This window comes from Cyrtonyx montezumae, unplaced genomic scaffold (genome assembly GCF_038088225.1).
Source record: "Cyrtonyx montezumae isolate F1298 unplaced genomic scaffold, pur_monq_1.0 scaffold_34, whole genome shotgun sequence".
Lineage (NCBI taxonomy): Eukaryota > Metazoa > Chordata > Aves > Galliformes > Odontophoridae > Cyrtonyx > Cyrtonyx montezumae.
The window spans coordinates 337,456-352,613 of NW_027072039.1; the positions used below are offsets into that span (position 1 = coordinate 337,456).

The 15,158-nt window shown below is 44.8% G+C and overlaps 1 protein-coding gene across 1 annotated transcript in view; it reads right to left on the minus strand.

The window, feature by feature from the left end:
• LOC136054130 (zinc finger SWIM domain-containing protein 6-like) overlaps positions 1 to 15,158 on the minus strand; it is a 497,031-nt gene that overhangs the window by 128,818 nt on the left and 353,055 nt on the right. Inside the window, exons 9-10 of the mRNA XM_065745211.1 lie at positions 4,242 to 4,502; positions 2,247 to 2,382 (exon numbers count right to left, since the gene is read on the minus strand). Coding sequence (XP_065601283.1) covers positions 2,247 to 2,382; positions 4,242 to 4,502 — 397 coding nt within the window. The remainder of the gene's footprint in view (positions 1 to 2,246; positions 2,383 to 4,241; positions 4,503 to 15,158) is intronic.

Below are 15,158 nucleotides of genomic sequence, written 5' to 3' on the forward strand. Positions count from 1 at the left end.
GGTTTCCAGCTCTGAGAAAGAACTACAAGTTCCTGGTTTCTTGGATTCCTGGGACTCTAATTCCCAAGGGGCTCTGGTGTTCCCAGAAAGCCTCAGTATTTCCCTGTGTGGTTCCAGGACATAAAGCAACTTTCACCCAGAAACAACTCTCTTCTGGGCTGGCCAGCCATGAGTGCCTGCTGTCATGGTTTTATGATTTTTTGTTATAGTACTGATATTCCACATCATAACATCATGTAATGTATTGGGAGTTAAAGAGTTAATGCTCTAGCTATGTGGATCATCGATAGTTATGGATATGCCTGTCTCAGAAGAGAACTATGCTCCGCAGAGGACTTTGCAATGCTTTGCATTTTTATGTGTTTCCGCTCCGAGGGAAAGATAAAAACTGTCTGCGATCATGGGACGTCCTCTCTTTCCTTTGGGATCGACTCAGCAGCGGATGCTCACTAGCCGTCTTGCCTTCAGTGTTTAGTGTAAGGCCTTTGATTTATTGGACACTGTCGTGCTCCTTTTATTTGATTTATTAGCCTCAATTCCAATTATATTGTATTATATTGTGTTATTTTGCTTTCCAATATCTTATTTAGTAAATTAGCTTTCCTCCTCAGATTGTTGCCAGTGGGTTTTTTTTAGGCCCATCTCCGTTTTCCCTTTTCCCTTTCTCCCTTCCCCTTTCCTGTGGCGTGGGTCCTTGGGGTCCCCACACCAATCATCATAGAACCATGCCGAACCAGCCTGGTAAACTGGTGACACCTGCTGATAAAGTCTTGGAGACTTTTTCACCTTCCCATTTTGATTTGTTTGATTTATTTATCTTAATTACACTGTATTTTCTTTCATTCCTTTACCATTTTAATAAGTTACTTCTCTCCTTATCTCAATCGGGTTTTTTTCTTTCTTTTCACCAGTTTTTTTCAGAAATTCAACTCAGAAATTTGGTTGTCTCTTTACTAGACTTTTATAAGACATATCTTAGAGAAAAATATCCCTCATTTCACAATCATGCCTTATTCATTCCATCACTTTTGGCATTATGCACACTTGTGAACAGCTATTTTCAAGGATGAAACACTTGAAGAGTAAAATTTAATCAAAAATCCCTAATGAACACCTTCATAACTCACTAACAATAGCAACTGCTTCCATAGAACAAGACTAATGCATTGTTTTCTCAAAAACAAGATCAGATATCCCAGTACTTTTATAAGTTCATAAGTTCATAAGTTCATAAGGTTGGAAAGGACCTATAAGATCATCTAGTCCAACCATCCTCCTATCACTATCTCTACCCAACTACTAAATTAAGTCCTTTAGCACCTCATCTAAACGCTTCTTGAACAGCGCTAGGGATGGTGCCTTATGTTTTTGTTGCTCTTTTGTTGTTATTGTTTTAATAAAAAATATAAAAAGTTTTGTTACTTTTTGCAGTGGGATTGTCTGGTCACAGCATGAACCAGTGAATGAACATCTGAGTGACGAGTGGAGGAGCCTAGGTTCATCCGTCCTCTCACTCTCTCCCTCTCTGTGGTGCTTACGGAGCAAAGATACGCTCAGAGCCTGCGTGGGTTGCCTTCCCCCTCCCTGGCTCCCTTCCTTCTGGCGCTCCAGTGTTCGAAGGAGAGGTGGCTACATTCCTTAACCTAAATGGTCACCAGGAGGGGTGAGTTCTTTCCCCTTATCTCTAGTATCTCTTTCTATAGCGCCTGTACCTCAAATAAAGGCTCTGTCACCTCCTTTGCTTGCTTTACACTTTTATACATTAACTATATTATATATTTTATAGGCAGCCCAAGATAGTTCCTCTTCATTCAGTGCAGCCCAGGAAAGCCAAAATGTTGGACATCCATGGGGCTAATCAATAGATTATGCTGAGACTGCTGGTAAGGTGCTTCTTTCCTCTTTTCCTCATCACTTCCATCACATATATATAAACACACACACATGCTGAAGCTATCAACATTGAACACAGGATCACATTCCCTAAGAGGAGGATTCTAGAAGAAAAGATTTATAACAGAAAATTCTGTTCTACAATTTTACACAAATTGTACATTTACAGATGATTATACTGTAGTTACTATGGACATAATTTGCTTTTACAGATGACAGAACCAAAGTAACTTCTCCTTAAAGGGAACAGTGCTTACTTTAGGAAAAAAAAAGACTACACCTTGATTACCAATCTTTCCCTCTTTTTCCCAACTGCTACTTGCACACTTTCTGCATGACTTGTGAATACATACCGCATAGCTCTCAATGTGATTTTGTATGCCAGTTCAGCATCATGAGGTAGGAGAGAGATGAAGAGATACTTTGCAAATGTGTGCATTGGAACACTCTCTTGATGGATGACTTCACCTAAACCACTATATGGTCCAGCTGTGGGAAAGAGAAAGAGAATGTCAGTCTTTACAGACTGCTAGAACTCAACTTATGCACCTTTAAAGATACTCACTGTACCTTGATTTAGAATTGGTATTCAGAGACAAAGGTAAAATTGCATTGATTTTTTTTTAATCATACTATTACATATATACAATTTATTACAAATATATTACATATATATTCTTTCATACAATGAGACAGACCACAAATTGCATAGTACTAAGCACGCTATTAGCACATATACAAATGACAGAATGATCCCAGTGCTTCATGGGGCTTATTCAATACATTTATGGTATGCAAAAGTAGGTGTTAATTCCAGGTTTGCATCCAGGTAGTTATATTGTGCATATGAATCCCTATGTACCCTCATGTTTGGTCTCCATAAATGTTCAGCAAGCATCAGTGAATGTCAAGGGGTACAATTTTTACATGAGATGTTAGCACAGTGAGGCAGGGGGTGGTATGTTTCAGCAGTGGTGACAGTGAGTCTTCTCTGCTGATGCAGGTTTTTATGAGATTGGTACACAGACTCTTGCTCACTGCTGGTGAACCACTAATGGTGGTGCCTACATTGAAAAACAGCATCTTGTAGCTGATAATTTGCTCTATCAATTAGAATGATTATACTCTTTGTATCTGTTGTAGTTTCCATAGAAATAAATAGGAGGCATTACTTTTGGAGTGACTAACATATAATCCAGAGGATATCTATATAGTAGTTGTTAATATCTGGAATCAGTGAGCAGATGGTTTTTGTCCAAAGGCCATAAAGCAGTAGTATAGCCATACCATAACAGAAATATATAGTGAATCTCTGCAATTTCAAATGGCACCATCAGTTGGTACTAAATTCTTTCAGGATCTGGGCAATAATAGTGACACACAGCTGAGAACCCTGAAAAACATACTGTATCTATTCAATTAAACGTAAGTTTAAAATGACAAATATCTTACAGAAAGAAATCAAAACCTGACTGCTCTGTAACACTCTTCACAATTCACCTAGAGCAATATTGTACTCCTTCCATCACCCCTTGAGCAGACACTCAAAACTTGGACCATGCCTTTGGCTAATTAATTCCTTTAAAGTTTTTTCTTCCATTAAAAGAATAAAGCTAGAAAGACAACCTCAGAACCCATGAGGCTACTTCCTGAATGTGAAGTTTAAGTGCTAGATGTTGAGCATTTTCAAAAGGCAAAGACATTTTTTTTCCCATAAATTTTATTTCAATCCACCACAGTGATTCCCAAACAGATAACTGTCCTAGTTGCAGTTTAGTCACCAGATCTGGTTTTCAGCCTCAGTATTTAACCGGGTATTTCAGTTTTCATGTATGATTCAAACTTCAGAGGCAAGTCATTTTCCTAATTGCTACAAATAAAATATTGTATTTCTGTCAGAGCAATTCTAAGTGAATTTTCCAGACTCTTTAATTGAGAAAAGAGGTAAAAATCTTAATACATTTACAAAGCTGCCAGTTGTTTCTCAGGATATGAGTGACAGTTATAATTCTCTTACCCGAGAACTGATGATAACTGATGTCTATAATATTTAATTGTGAGACTGAGCTGTATAATTAGGATATTGTGATTATGCCAAACAAAAAAATCTAAAGAACAAAATGCAACAAAAATTAAAGTCTCGTAAGTTATCAGATGACTTATCTCTATAGTCACTGTATTATTCAGTGTATGTTTAATTTTCATAAGAAATTGCAAACAAAATTTTGCTGGAGTTCTACATCAAAAAACATCTTAATTACGTGAAGTCAGTTTCCACATGAATACTAGTTCTGTGTTCTTCTATAAGTGAAGACAGTTTAAAGAAACAACATCTAATATTGAGCTACCTTCTAATAGGAAGACTGCTTGTTTTCGGAAAATCTTCACCAGAGTATCATCCAATTCAATTTCCTGTAGCTTAGAAATAAGCTGCTCCTCATTTCGACAAACCTTCTCTTGTGCATACAAGCCATCTGGCATTATTCGTTGCTGCCCCAGCCCTATCAATGCTACTTCCACAGCCAACATTAAATAAGATTCCCCTTCTTCTAAGAACTTGTGTGTAGGGAGGTGCTGGTACTCCAGTGATTTGCGTTGACCCGTGTTCTCTGTAAAGAGTGACACAAAGAACAACACATCAGCAAGTCATTCTAATCCATAATCTTCATAATTTCACATTTACAAATGCTACCTCTGTTAGTATTCATTTGTTTAAAATGATTTAAATTACCAGCTCTATCTCAAGATCCAAAGATCCAATGTAAACTACCTGATCCAATTCCACAAGAGAGAAATACACAAACCAATTAGGTTTCATAAAATTGCTACTCAAGTAAAAATAAATGCATTCAACCTTTAAACCATATGATTTAGAGACAGGCAGTTTCTCTCCAGCTTTGCATTAATAAGGCCAAATTGGAAGATGCCTTTCAATTATTTTCCCCTCCCTCCACTCATTTCTATATCTCCTTAAAACTTATATGTTGTTTAAATGAAAAGGGAAGGTGTTATTACCTGTGCATAGATTGCAGATGTAATTGTTAGGATTGTGTAAGTACAGTAGGCCTGATAACTCCACAACTTTTTAGGTATCCTCTGTTTGCTAGAGCTCTTTTCAGGATTTTTTATCTAGTTTCTACAGTTATATTTATGATAAACATGAAGAAGCTTTTTCTCATATTTATGTGGAACCTCCTATGTTCCAGCTTGCACCCATTGCACCTTGTCCTATCATTGGATGTCACTGAAAAGATCCTGGCTCCATCCTCCTGACACTCACTCTTTACATATTTATAAACATTAATGAGGTAACCTAGCTCCCTCAGCCTTTCCTCATAAAGGATACGCTCCACTCCCTTAATCATCTTTGTGGCTCTGCACTGGACTCTCTCCAGTAGTTCCTTCTTGAACTGAGGGGTGCAGAACTGGACACAATATTCCAGATGTGGTCTCACCAGGGCAGAGTAGAGGGGGAGGAGAACCTCTCTTGACCTACTAACCACACCCCTTCTAATACACCCCAGGATGCCATCGGCCTTCTTGGCCACAAGGGCACAATGCTGGCTCATGGTAATCCTGCTGTCCACCAGGACCCCCAGGTCATTTTCCCTATGCTACTCTCCAACAGGTCAGTCCCCAACCTATACTGGTACTTGGGGTTGTTCTTGCCCACATGCAAGACTCTACACTTGCCCTTGTTATATTTCATTAAATTTCTCCCCGCCCAGCTCTCCAGCCTGTCTAGGTCTCACTGGATGGCTGCACAGCCTTCTGGCATGTCAGCCACTCTTCCCAGTTTTGTGTCATCAGCAAACTTGCTGTCAGTGCACTCTATTCCCTCATCCAAGTCATTGATGAATATATTGAATAGTGCTGGTCCCAGTACTGTGGGAATACAAGAAAATATATTCAGAGCAGAAGCTGTGGAGCAAGATAAACAGCATGAGAAAGGAAGGCTGAGAACCAAGAACACTCCAGAAGAAAAGGAAACAAGTTCAAGTAAGCTATGTGATGGCAGACCCTGATTGGAGGAAGAGTGCATGGCTTGGAATGGCTCATGACCCTCATTGGGTAAGCACCTACATGCATGGTTAAGGAGTGTTTGTCAAGTACTTTGTTGGCATGTAAAGGCGGGTGAGAAAAGGAGAAAACTTGCAGAAGTATATAAGAGATGTTAAAGCCTGTAATAAACGATTTGGATTGTCCATCTGAGTCCATGCCTCAGGCGCTGCAAATAGCACCCACTGTTTGGGGCAGATCAAGCTGAGGCTGAGTGAGCCTGGTCCAGCAGCGCTGCCCCCACTGAACCATGGAGAAGTTGTTTTGTATGCAACAAACAGCACCATTCTGCAGGACAGAAGGTGAGCAGTTGGGACATACAGGGAGTTCACTAATGAAGGAGCAATAAGTACATCTCAAAGCATTACAGATAATTTTGAAGCTTCAGAATCTATGTCTACTTCAGCATTAGCTACTTTTCTTGAATGGATAAGCAAAAATGTCTCCAAGTTTCCGAAAACTGGCTTTTCTTTTGATGGGGAGCTTAGAGAAAAAATTGGCACAAAATACTGGGAGACTTCTACTAAAGACAAAACAGCTGCCAAAATTTAACCTGTTTGGCACCAAATTTCGGAAGCACTCAAACAAATTCGACAAGGAAGAGCAAATTCTTCCGTCTGTTCCCCATCACCCCCATCACTACCCCCGCTTCGGCACGGGAAACAGTTCCTTCCTGGACTCGGTCCGCGATTCCGACTCCAACCCCACCCCTGGCCAGGGAGAAGGACAATCGCAACCCGCTGCCGCCCTTTGCACCCCTCTCCTGCCACTGTTGCAACTGCTGTTGCACTCTGCTCCGCCCTGCCTCTGGGGCTCGCATGTAATTTGTTTAAAAACAAGGATGGACCGGAAACAGAGGATCTGTTTGATCCTGATATTGATATTTAAGGGGGACGAACCGAACTTTTTCCCTCCTGATGATAATTTGAAGGAGATGGGAAGGCGAAATATTGTTGCTCCCACAGCATATTACGGTCCTTTAGAGCAGTGCAGGAAAGAAACATTAGCACGGGGTGATGCTGATACGTTGCAAGCCTTTCCTGTGATGTATCATGCAAATCAGCCCCCCTCCCCGGTGGGAATCCCTGCCTTATGAGGCAGAGAAGGAAGTAAGGAAGTCGATGAAAGATAATGGCATTCAGTCCACCTGTATTTATAATATTTGGTTGCAATAGCTGACAGCTATGCTATGACCCCTCATGATTGGAAAATTTTGGTACAAATGATTCTGTCTCCCATGCGGTACACTGTGTTTATGACTGAATACCAAGAGCAGGCTACCGTCCAGGCTATGAATAATTTGACTAACCAAAATCGCATTGGCATAGAGAAGCTCATGGGGGAGGGGGTCCAGGCAACACCTCAAGCCCAGGCACAGATAGATAGGCAGTGCTTTGAACAAGTTAAGACTTCGGTGTTTGTTGGGGCGGCGGGAGACAAACACACGACCACGTAGATGATCAGTAAGTCTCAACTTTAATCAGAAGGCTACATTCTTTTATACTGTTAGTTTAATGAGGTTCATACATATTGCAAGCCTGAGCTCCCTATTGGCTAAGCTTGAGCTATTCCATGTGTCTACTCTTGTGGTTTCTGCAGTCAGCACTTCCTTAAAACAACGATCTTATCTTTGTTCTTATGGTTCCTGTTTTACACACCAGGTCAGCATGCCCTTAGCTACTATTATTTTTGCTGACCAGCTATATTTGGTCTCCAAGGCCCTTTTCGGTGAGCCAAGTTTCGACAACACTCTCCACACTTCCCCTGTTTTCTTTTTGGACACCAAGGAAGGACCCCACGGCCTTCTGTACTAATCTATTAAGCATGTTCTGCAAGCAAGCAAGGATGCACGGCCCAAGCAAAAGGATGAGGAGGACAATCATTAGGATTATTAAGGCAGAGCGAATGAAGTCCCTAAGCCATGGCCCAAAACCCAAGCTACGTAGCCAACTATCAAGTCCCAGACCTTCCTCCACTTTAAGGTGATCCGTTATTTCATGTAGTTGTTGTAATTGCTTGTGGATCGAGCTGGAATGATCCAACAAGTTCATGCAGCACATCCCTTCTAAATCTTCACAACCGTGGCCATGGGCCAACAGCAAAAAGTCTATTGCTGCTCTGTTCTGCAGGGTGGCATGCCATATAGAGTCTATGTCTAACAGCAAGGAGGATAAAGCAGAGGAAGTGGCATTCGTCTGGGTGGCAAGCCAGTATCCTAACTTGTTAAGCTGCTTAAGAATATGTGCTGTGGCTACTCCTGGAGCTAAAAGCGAAGCAAAGAAGCGTTTCTCGAAGGACCAGAATTCTATATTGCCATCACAGCTTGCATCAAAGGCATGTGTTACACTTCTTCTAGCCCTATGCGATGTCTGTTTCCTTTTAAGCTGGATAACCATGCTTGTATTTGGCGTGAGCACTGTGAGATGACCCAGAGTACATGGCCCCCCCACAATGTGTGACGGGATCCCGGCCCAGGCCCTATCACCACAGATAAGGAAGACCCCATCCGGCAGCCGAACTGGCGTGTTTGATGAGTGGGAGATGTTTTGGGACGTGTAGTTACACCACACTGATTCATTTCGATATACTGGTAGGGATGCATTAACAGTCACCGTGTTGTTTCGATCTCTGTGCCGGGATGTCCAATTAAAAAGGACACAGAAATCTGCTTGGACTGAGCCTAAGAGTTCTATCTCTTGGGGCTCTAGGGGTGCCGGCGGGAGGTATGGGATAATGCCGTCCCAGTTGTCACCATAGCTTTGCGACGTATTGCAGATTCCCGTATTAGCTGCCGGGCCTGGGCATGGCAAAGCGTCTAAAGGCACCCCCACGAGGCACGTAGAAAAGGGATTGCTAGGTGTGCTCATAGCAATGCATAAACATTCTTGTCCCGTATTATTTGCCAGGGTAACCCAAATATTTTGTTTGGGTTGTGCCGGAACCCAAGCTTTTGCCTGCGGTCCTAGGCTTAGGGCCACGATAGTAATACATATCCCAATCATGTTGGCGCTCACAAATATGAGGGTAAAGGTGTAAGTGCAAGAAGACCCAAATGGATTCTTTACACTTCACCTCCCGGTACTCTGTTCGCAACTCTGCCCGTATGCGGAGCACTTCCCTTTTTAGGTCCCACCACAGGCGGGCCTGTTGGACTGCTTCACGGTTCTCAAACAATCGCAAGCCCTCTATACCCCTACTGCCCGTGAACCTTTGTAACACTTCTAGTTGCGTTATCGGCCTACTTCCCTGGTTCTACTGTTAACCACAATTTGGCACCAAGCTCTGTACAGGGCTCTCTGATTCACCCACCAAATCAAGGCGCACCCCCCACATTTAATTTGTACCCATGATTGGCATCTACTATCACAACAGTCCCAGCAAGCTGCCAAGGCAGGCCGTCCTGGCGACAGTCCTCAGAGACGATCAATGACAACCGTCGGCGGCTCTGATGGGTCCCACTGAATGGAGTGTTGTTGCAGGAGGTCCTCAATGGGTCGGGTCACACGTCGTATCAGGAGCCGGAGTCGGGCCTCTTGCCGCGTCTGCGGATTGTCCAGCTCGGAGAGGCGCTGGTCGCACCCAGCGGCTGGGCACCCAGAGTGAACCCAGACAGGCGTAGATGACGTCCATGTCAGCGGGATTGGGAAAGACCAGGCAGCGGCCCCGATGCTAAAAAAGACTCATCAGTAAGTCTTATGCCGGCCTGGGTTAACACATCTCTCCCAAGCAGGCATTCAATTCCCTGAGGCAATGCAAGGACTGAAACTGCGACGCTCACTGCACTTTTCCCCAGCTCTATAGTGAGAACAGGGGACCTTTTAGCAGTGGAAACTCCTCCCACCCCTGCAATTTTGGCCGCGATAGGGTGCAGAGGCCATAGTTTTGGGTAGTTACTTTCGTTGATGATACTCGCATCTGCTCCAGTATCAAGCAGGGCGCTGAGCGTAATTGTCTGCCCTCGCCAGGTGACAGTTATTGATTGTGTGGGTCGCTTAGTCAAATCTAGAGACAACAGGGTCAGGCCACCAGAAGATCCGAATCCTTTGTTTCCACGCGGCTGCAGATCTTTCGGCGGCATCTCGCCTGTTAGTTGTGGCAGCGGGATAAATTGCACAAATCGCTGTCCGCGCGGCAGTTTGACTGGGGGGACGAGAGCATACGCCATAACCATGATCTCTCCTTCAAAGTCCTGGTCAATTACTCCAGGGAGTACAAATAGTCCCAGCATTGTTGTGGATGATCGCCCAAGAATCAGTCCTCCTAGGCTCCGTCCAGCTATCCTGATTGGCGCTTTCACTCCGGTGGGCACGCGGGTCGGCGCCGAGGTCGTAAATGTCACCTCTACTGCTGATGCCAGGTCCAATCCGAGGCTCCCTGCTGTTGCTGGTCTAGGGGTGTAGATATCTGGGCTGGCATGGCTCCAGGTTGGTTGGCGGCCATTTGTGTCATCGCACGGCCCCCTCGCTTCGCGCTGCTCTTCCCGTTTCCCGACCGCTGCCGGCAAGCTCTCGTATCATGCGTTCCTGTCTTGCAATGCTGACACCAAACACCAGGAGTTCGACAGTCTCATCGTATGTGGCCAGCCGTGCCGCAGCGGTAGCACGTAGTCTGCGATCGGGGCTGCCTCGGAGGGGCGGTTGCCGGGGGCGCTTGCAAGGGTGCAAGGGCTGCCATAACCTGCATCTGGCTAGCCTGAGCTTGAGCCTTAAGCTCTTCCCCTAGCTCGGTAATGGCCTTGACTATGAATGCACTGGATCCTGTGGGGATATTGGCTGTCCTATCAAGAGCCTCTTCTATTGTCCACCCACTGCTCAGAGTATTCAGTATCGCTCTAGGAGCGGAGTTCGCATTCTGAATGGCGCACTGTTTCAAAAGAGCTCATTTCATGTAGTTGGGGACCCCTGCCGCATCATCCCCTGTCCACGAATGTCCCAAAGTCCTCATTCTTGCCTTGCTGAATACCCATGTAAAACGGGATTCCCCCTGGGGCCTTAATCCTAGAAATTGCATGACGGGCTAAACCCATGGTCTCCCGGATCTTATCGGGACCGAGCAAAGCTTGCGCCTCTGTTCGCAGGTATGGCCCTAGTCCTAATAGCTCGTCTAATGTCAGCCCATGTAGGGGGTCACCGGGCTGGCGCTGAACCATTACATTTTGCTGGCAAAGGTCCTGCCAATGGGCCCCAAAAAGCAGCTGCTGATGGTGCGTGAATATCAGCCTGGTGATTCCCCGGATGTCCCCTGGTAGGAGCAACTGCGAATCCCAGACATAGTCCAGCATCTGCCTCACAGGCTCACTAGTGATCCCACACTGGCTCACGGTCGCGTGCAACTGCGATAGGAGTTTCCAGTCCAGGGCCATTACCGTGTCCTGTTTTCCTCCCCCGGCTGCCGGCGTGTACAATACAGGGCAAGCCATCTCTCTTAATTCCTCAACCCCTTCACTGTCCCCACGGTCCAAACAGTCTCGCACCAAATTCACCCACGCTTCCCACCGACGGCGGGCAATTTCTTCCGCCAGCTCCCCCTCAGCCCCAGGAACACACTCCGGCCCCGGAGGGCTCCCGTTTAAAGGGGAAGGGGCGGGAGCGGGTAATGGGGGGGCGGTACCTTGAGCCTCCTCCTGGAGGGGCTGTTCACTGGCGCTCCCCGACCCAGGAAGCAGGATTGTATTAGTCGCCGGGGGCCCTGCAGACACCCACAATTCCGAGCTATCATACTGTTCATTACGCTGGAACGCGTTTACTGCCTGCTGCACAGCTTTTTTCTCTGCCTGGCTTCGCAGGAGTTCATTATGGACCACCTGCCACAACTTCCCCATTTTTTTCGCGACTTTGTCATCATCTAGCACCGCCTGCCATATTTGTCCCCTAGCTTCCGCCACTAAGACACTTCATGAACGGCATGCGGGTTAGCAAAGCAGCTGAGCCCCTGGCCATAAGCTAACAAGTCTGGTAATTCTTTCTTGAGATCTATTCCCTTAATCCCCCTTTTCTCTAAAAACCTAGTAAATATTTGATAGGCTGCTTGCCTTTCCATACCTAAGTCGTCGGCACCGTTGCAGCCTTGCAAGGTCCGGCAGCCTGTATCGGTCAGGTCTCACAGAGTGTCCTGAGGCTCGGCACCAATGTCCCTCCGGAGGGCGTAATTGCTGCCCTCTTAGATGCTTGTAATTGAGCACGGTGCTTTAGCAGTCCTCGCTGCTTTAGGACCCGAACTTGCCCGTCGCCGCCGCCCTCCGATGGTACCTTAGCTGTCCGATTGTATCACGTCGGGGTCACCATTTGTCGGGGCGGCGGGAGACAAACACACGACCACGTAGATGATCAGTAAGTCTCAACTTTAATCAGAAGGCTACATTCTTTTATACTGTTAGTTTAATGAGGTTCATACATATTGCAAGCCTGAGCTCCCTATTGGCTAAGCTTGAGCTATTCCATGTGTCTGCTCTTGCGGTTTCTGCGGTCAGCACTTCCTTAAAACAACGATCTTATCTTTGTTCTTATGGTTCCTGTTTTACACACCAGGTCAGCATGCCCTTAGCTACTATTATTTTTGCTGACCAGCTATATTTGGTCTCCAAGGCCCTTTTCGGTGAGCCAAGTTTTGACAGCACTCTCCACAGGTGTTACGCACTATCCATCAGATACCTGATACTAATTTGCCTTATGCCTCATTTACATCAATTAAGCAGGGGACTCACAAGCCCTAAATTAAATTTCTTGACCATTTACAAATTACGCTAGACAGACAAGTGGAAAATCAAGCTGCCCAGAATATTTTGCTTAAGAAATTAGCAATAGAAAATGCTAATGCAAATTGTTGAAAGGCTTTACAAGCCATAAAGAATGCAGATCCATCCATTACTGACATGATTAAAGCCTATCAAGACATAGGCATAGAAAGTCATAAAATGGCCTTGCTAGCAGACATGCTGGCATCCCGACCCAATGTAGGGATAGCTCAAAAAATGAAGTGTTACAATTGTGGGGACCCCAGTCACGTACAAAAGGACTGTAAAAAGCCTAGGCAAGGAAATGTAAGTGCTTGTGCTGTTCTGGCTCCACCCTGTCCCCGGTGTGGGAGGGGGCTACATTGGGTGAGAGAATGCTGATCTAAATTCCCTGTTACTGTATGGCTCTTTAATCTGCCAGGAAATGGGAAGAGCACGAGACCACATGCTATGACAACACTTGCGGTCCCGAATCAGCTAACCACTGCCCGGCCAGCTCCCACTGGCAGCACAGGAGTGGATTTGGCCACCACCCAGTCAGTGACGCTGACCAATACCAGTGTGACTGTACGGGAACTGTTGAATCACATCCTGAACCACTGATTATTCACCTGAGGCAAGCACTGAGTCAGCCACAGGAGCACAAGTGAAGGCAATTCACCTGTATGACCAGAAGGGGTGCAGTCTGCCTCCACCTCTCCCAGACCCCATTTAAGGGCTGACCATGATTAGGGAAAGATCTTTTGTTGGAGATCCCTTCTGTGTGGAGTTTCAGGTGAGCCTTGATCTTTGGTGATGCATGAGCCCTTCCTAATTTATCAGGTGTCTCTTTGCCATCTGGATAGTATACTTTTTGAAAGATTATCTCTGCTATATTTTGTAGGAACTTTTCTTTCAGGGTATTTGCCTGACAGTGACTCTTATCTCAGTGTTCCCCCTTGTGAACAGGCATAGTGTTCTCTTGCTAGGGCTGTGGGAGTAGAATGTTGTTTCTGCAGAAGAACAAGATAAAGAATTTAGTTTGTGGTCTCTATGGCCATCAAGCATCACAGAAATTAAAAATAAAGGTTGTAAATTGATTAGCAATATACATGTATAGCTAGTAACTATATTCATACAGACTGGACATAAATGTAATATTTTGTTGCATGACATGAACAAGGATGTGAGGGCAAGTTGGAACTTCTTTCTCTGAAGAGACATCAGGAAGATCTGACACCTCCCAGTGCTCTTTGTTTAAGAAAAGAAATGTCCCTTGGACAGAAGGGAAGAGGCCTTGAAGAGAATCACCACAAAAATACTGTAAGCAGAGTTCTGAGACATTTTGGAAACAACAGGATGGCTACTGGCTAGTGGCAAGATAGAGTAAGAATCAGAATGCATTTTACAGATGTCTACCTTTGCTGGCAGAAGGTAGAATATGAATTAACAAGTGTCAGAAGGTAATTCAAAAAGTGTATATCTGGTAATACTGTGAACCTGGAATACCCAGCCAATGGGAAAACAGGGCAAGGGGTAAGTTAGTGGAAAAACGTATTAAAGCTGCAATGGTGTTCCCATAAAGGTGCTCCTGTTAGCAGGACACCCACTGTTGCAGCTGTGAAACAAATTTCTTCACCAGAGATCCTGTCTCCTAAAAATTATCTCAGATGTTTCTGACAGGACATTCTTCTGTCCCATGGATGGAACTTTTTATTTTACCAGTAGTTATAGATGCTGACTATTTAGGAGTATAGGGTAAATACACAAAAAAGAATAGTACCCACAAAAAAGAATGAAGGTGGACAGTATATTTTTGTATGGCTTATCAAGATAGCATCAAGTCAACCAGTAAATAAGGAAAGGCTCACCCAGAACGCCACAGGAGAAGGATAGCCAGCAAGAGAACCTGACCTATAGAAGGTCAGCCATTAAATGGGGTCTGGGAGAGGTGGAGCCAGACTCCACCTCTTCCAGAGACACAGTTGAATTGGCTTCACCTATGTTCCTGCAGCTGACTCAGTGCTTACCTCAGGTGATCAGTTCAGGCCCTGATTCAACAGTTCCCCTACACACCACACCTTCACAAAAAAAAAAAACAACAAACCACTGATCAATTAATTATAGGGTGAGCCTTCCTTTATACAGAGATCCAATACATTGCAACACATATTATTGCCTGTCACAATGCATATCTATATAATCTGGGTTGAGTGATGATTGTATGGTTCGTGTTCTTCCTTGGGACAGTGCTTGGTGGTATTTGCTGAAAGCATGCAGTCACGTGGTACAGGTCCATCCTATGCTCCATCAGTCCCAGGTAGACCATCACTGGATGCTGCACATGATCTCACAGCAACTCTCAAACACTTGAGAAGTATTTTGTTCCTTCCGGTGATTCTGAAAACTTAAACTCACAGGGAGTATTATAGTTGCTTCAAGGGTACCAAGAAGGGAAGGTCTGCCCTCCAGGGCAAGATACAGGCTGTATTCC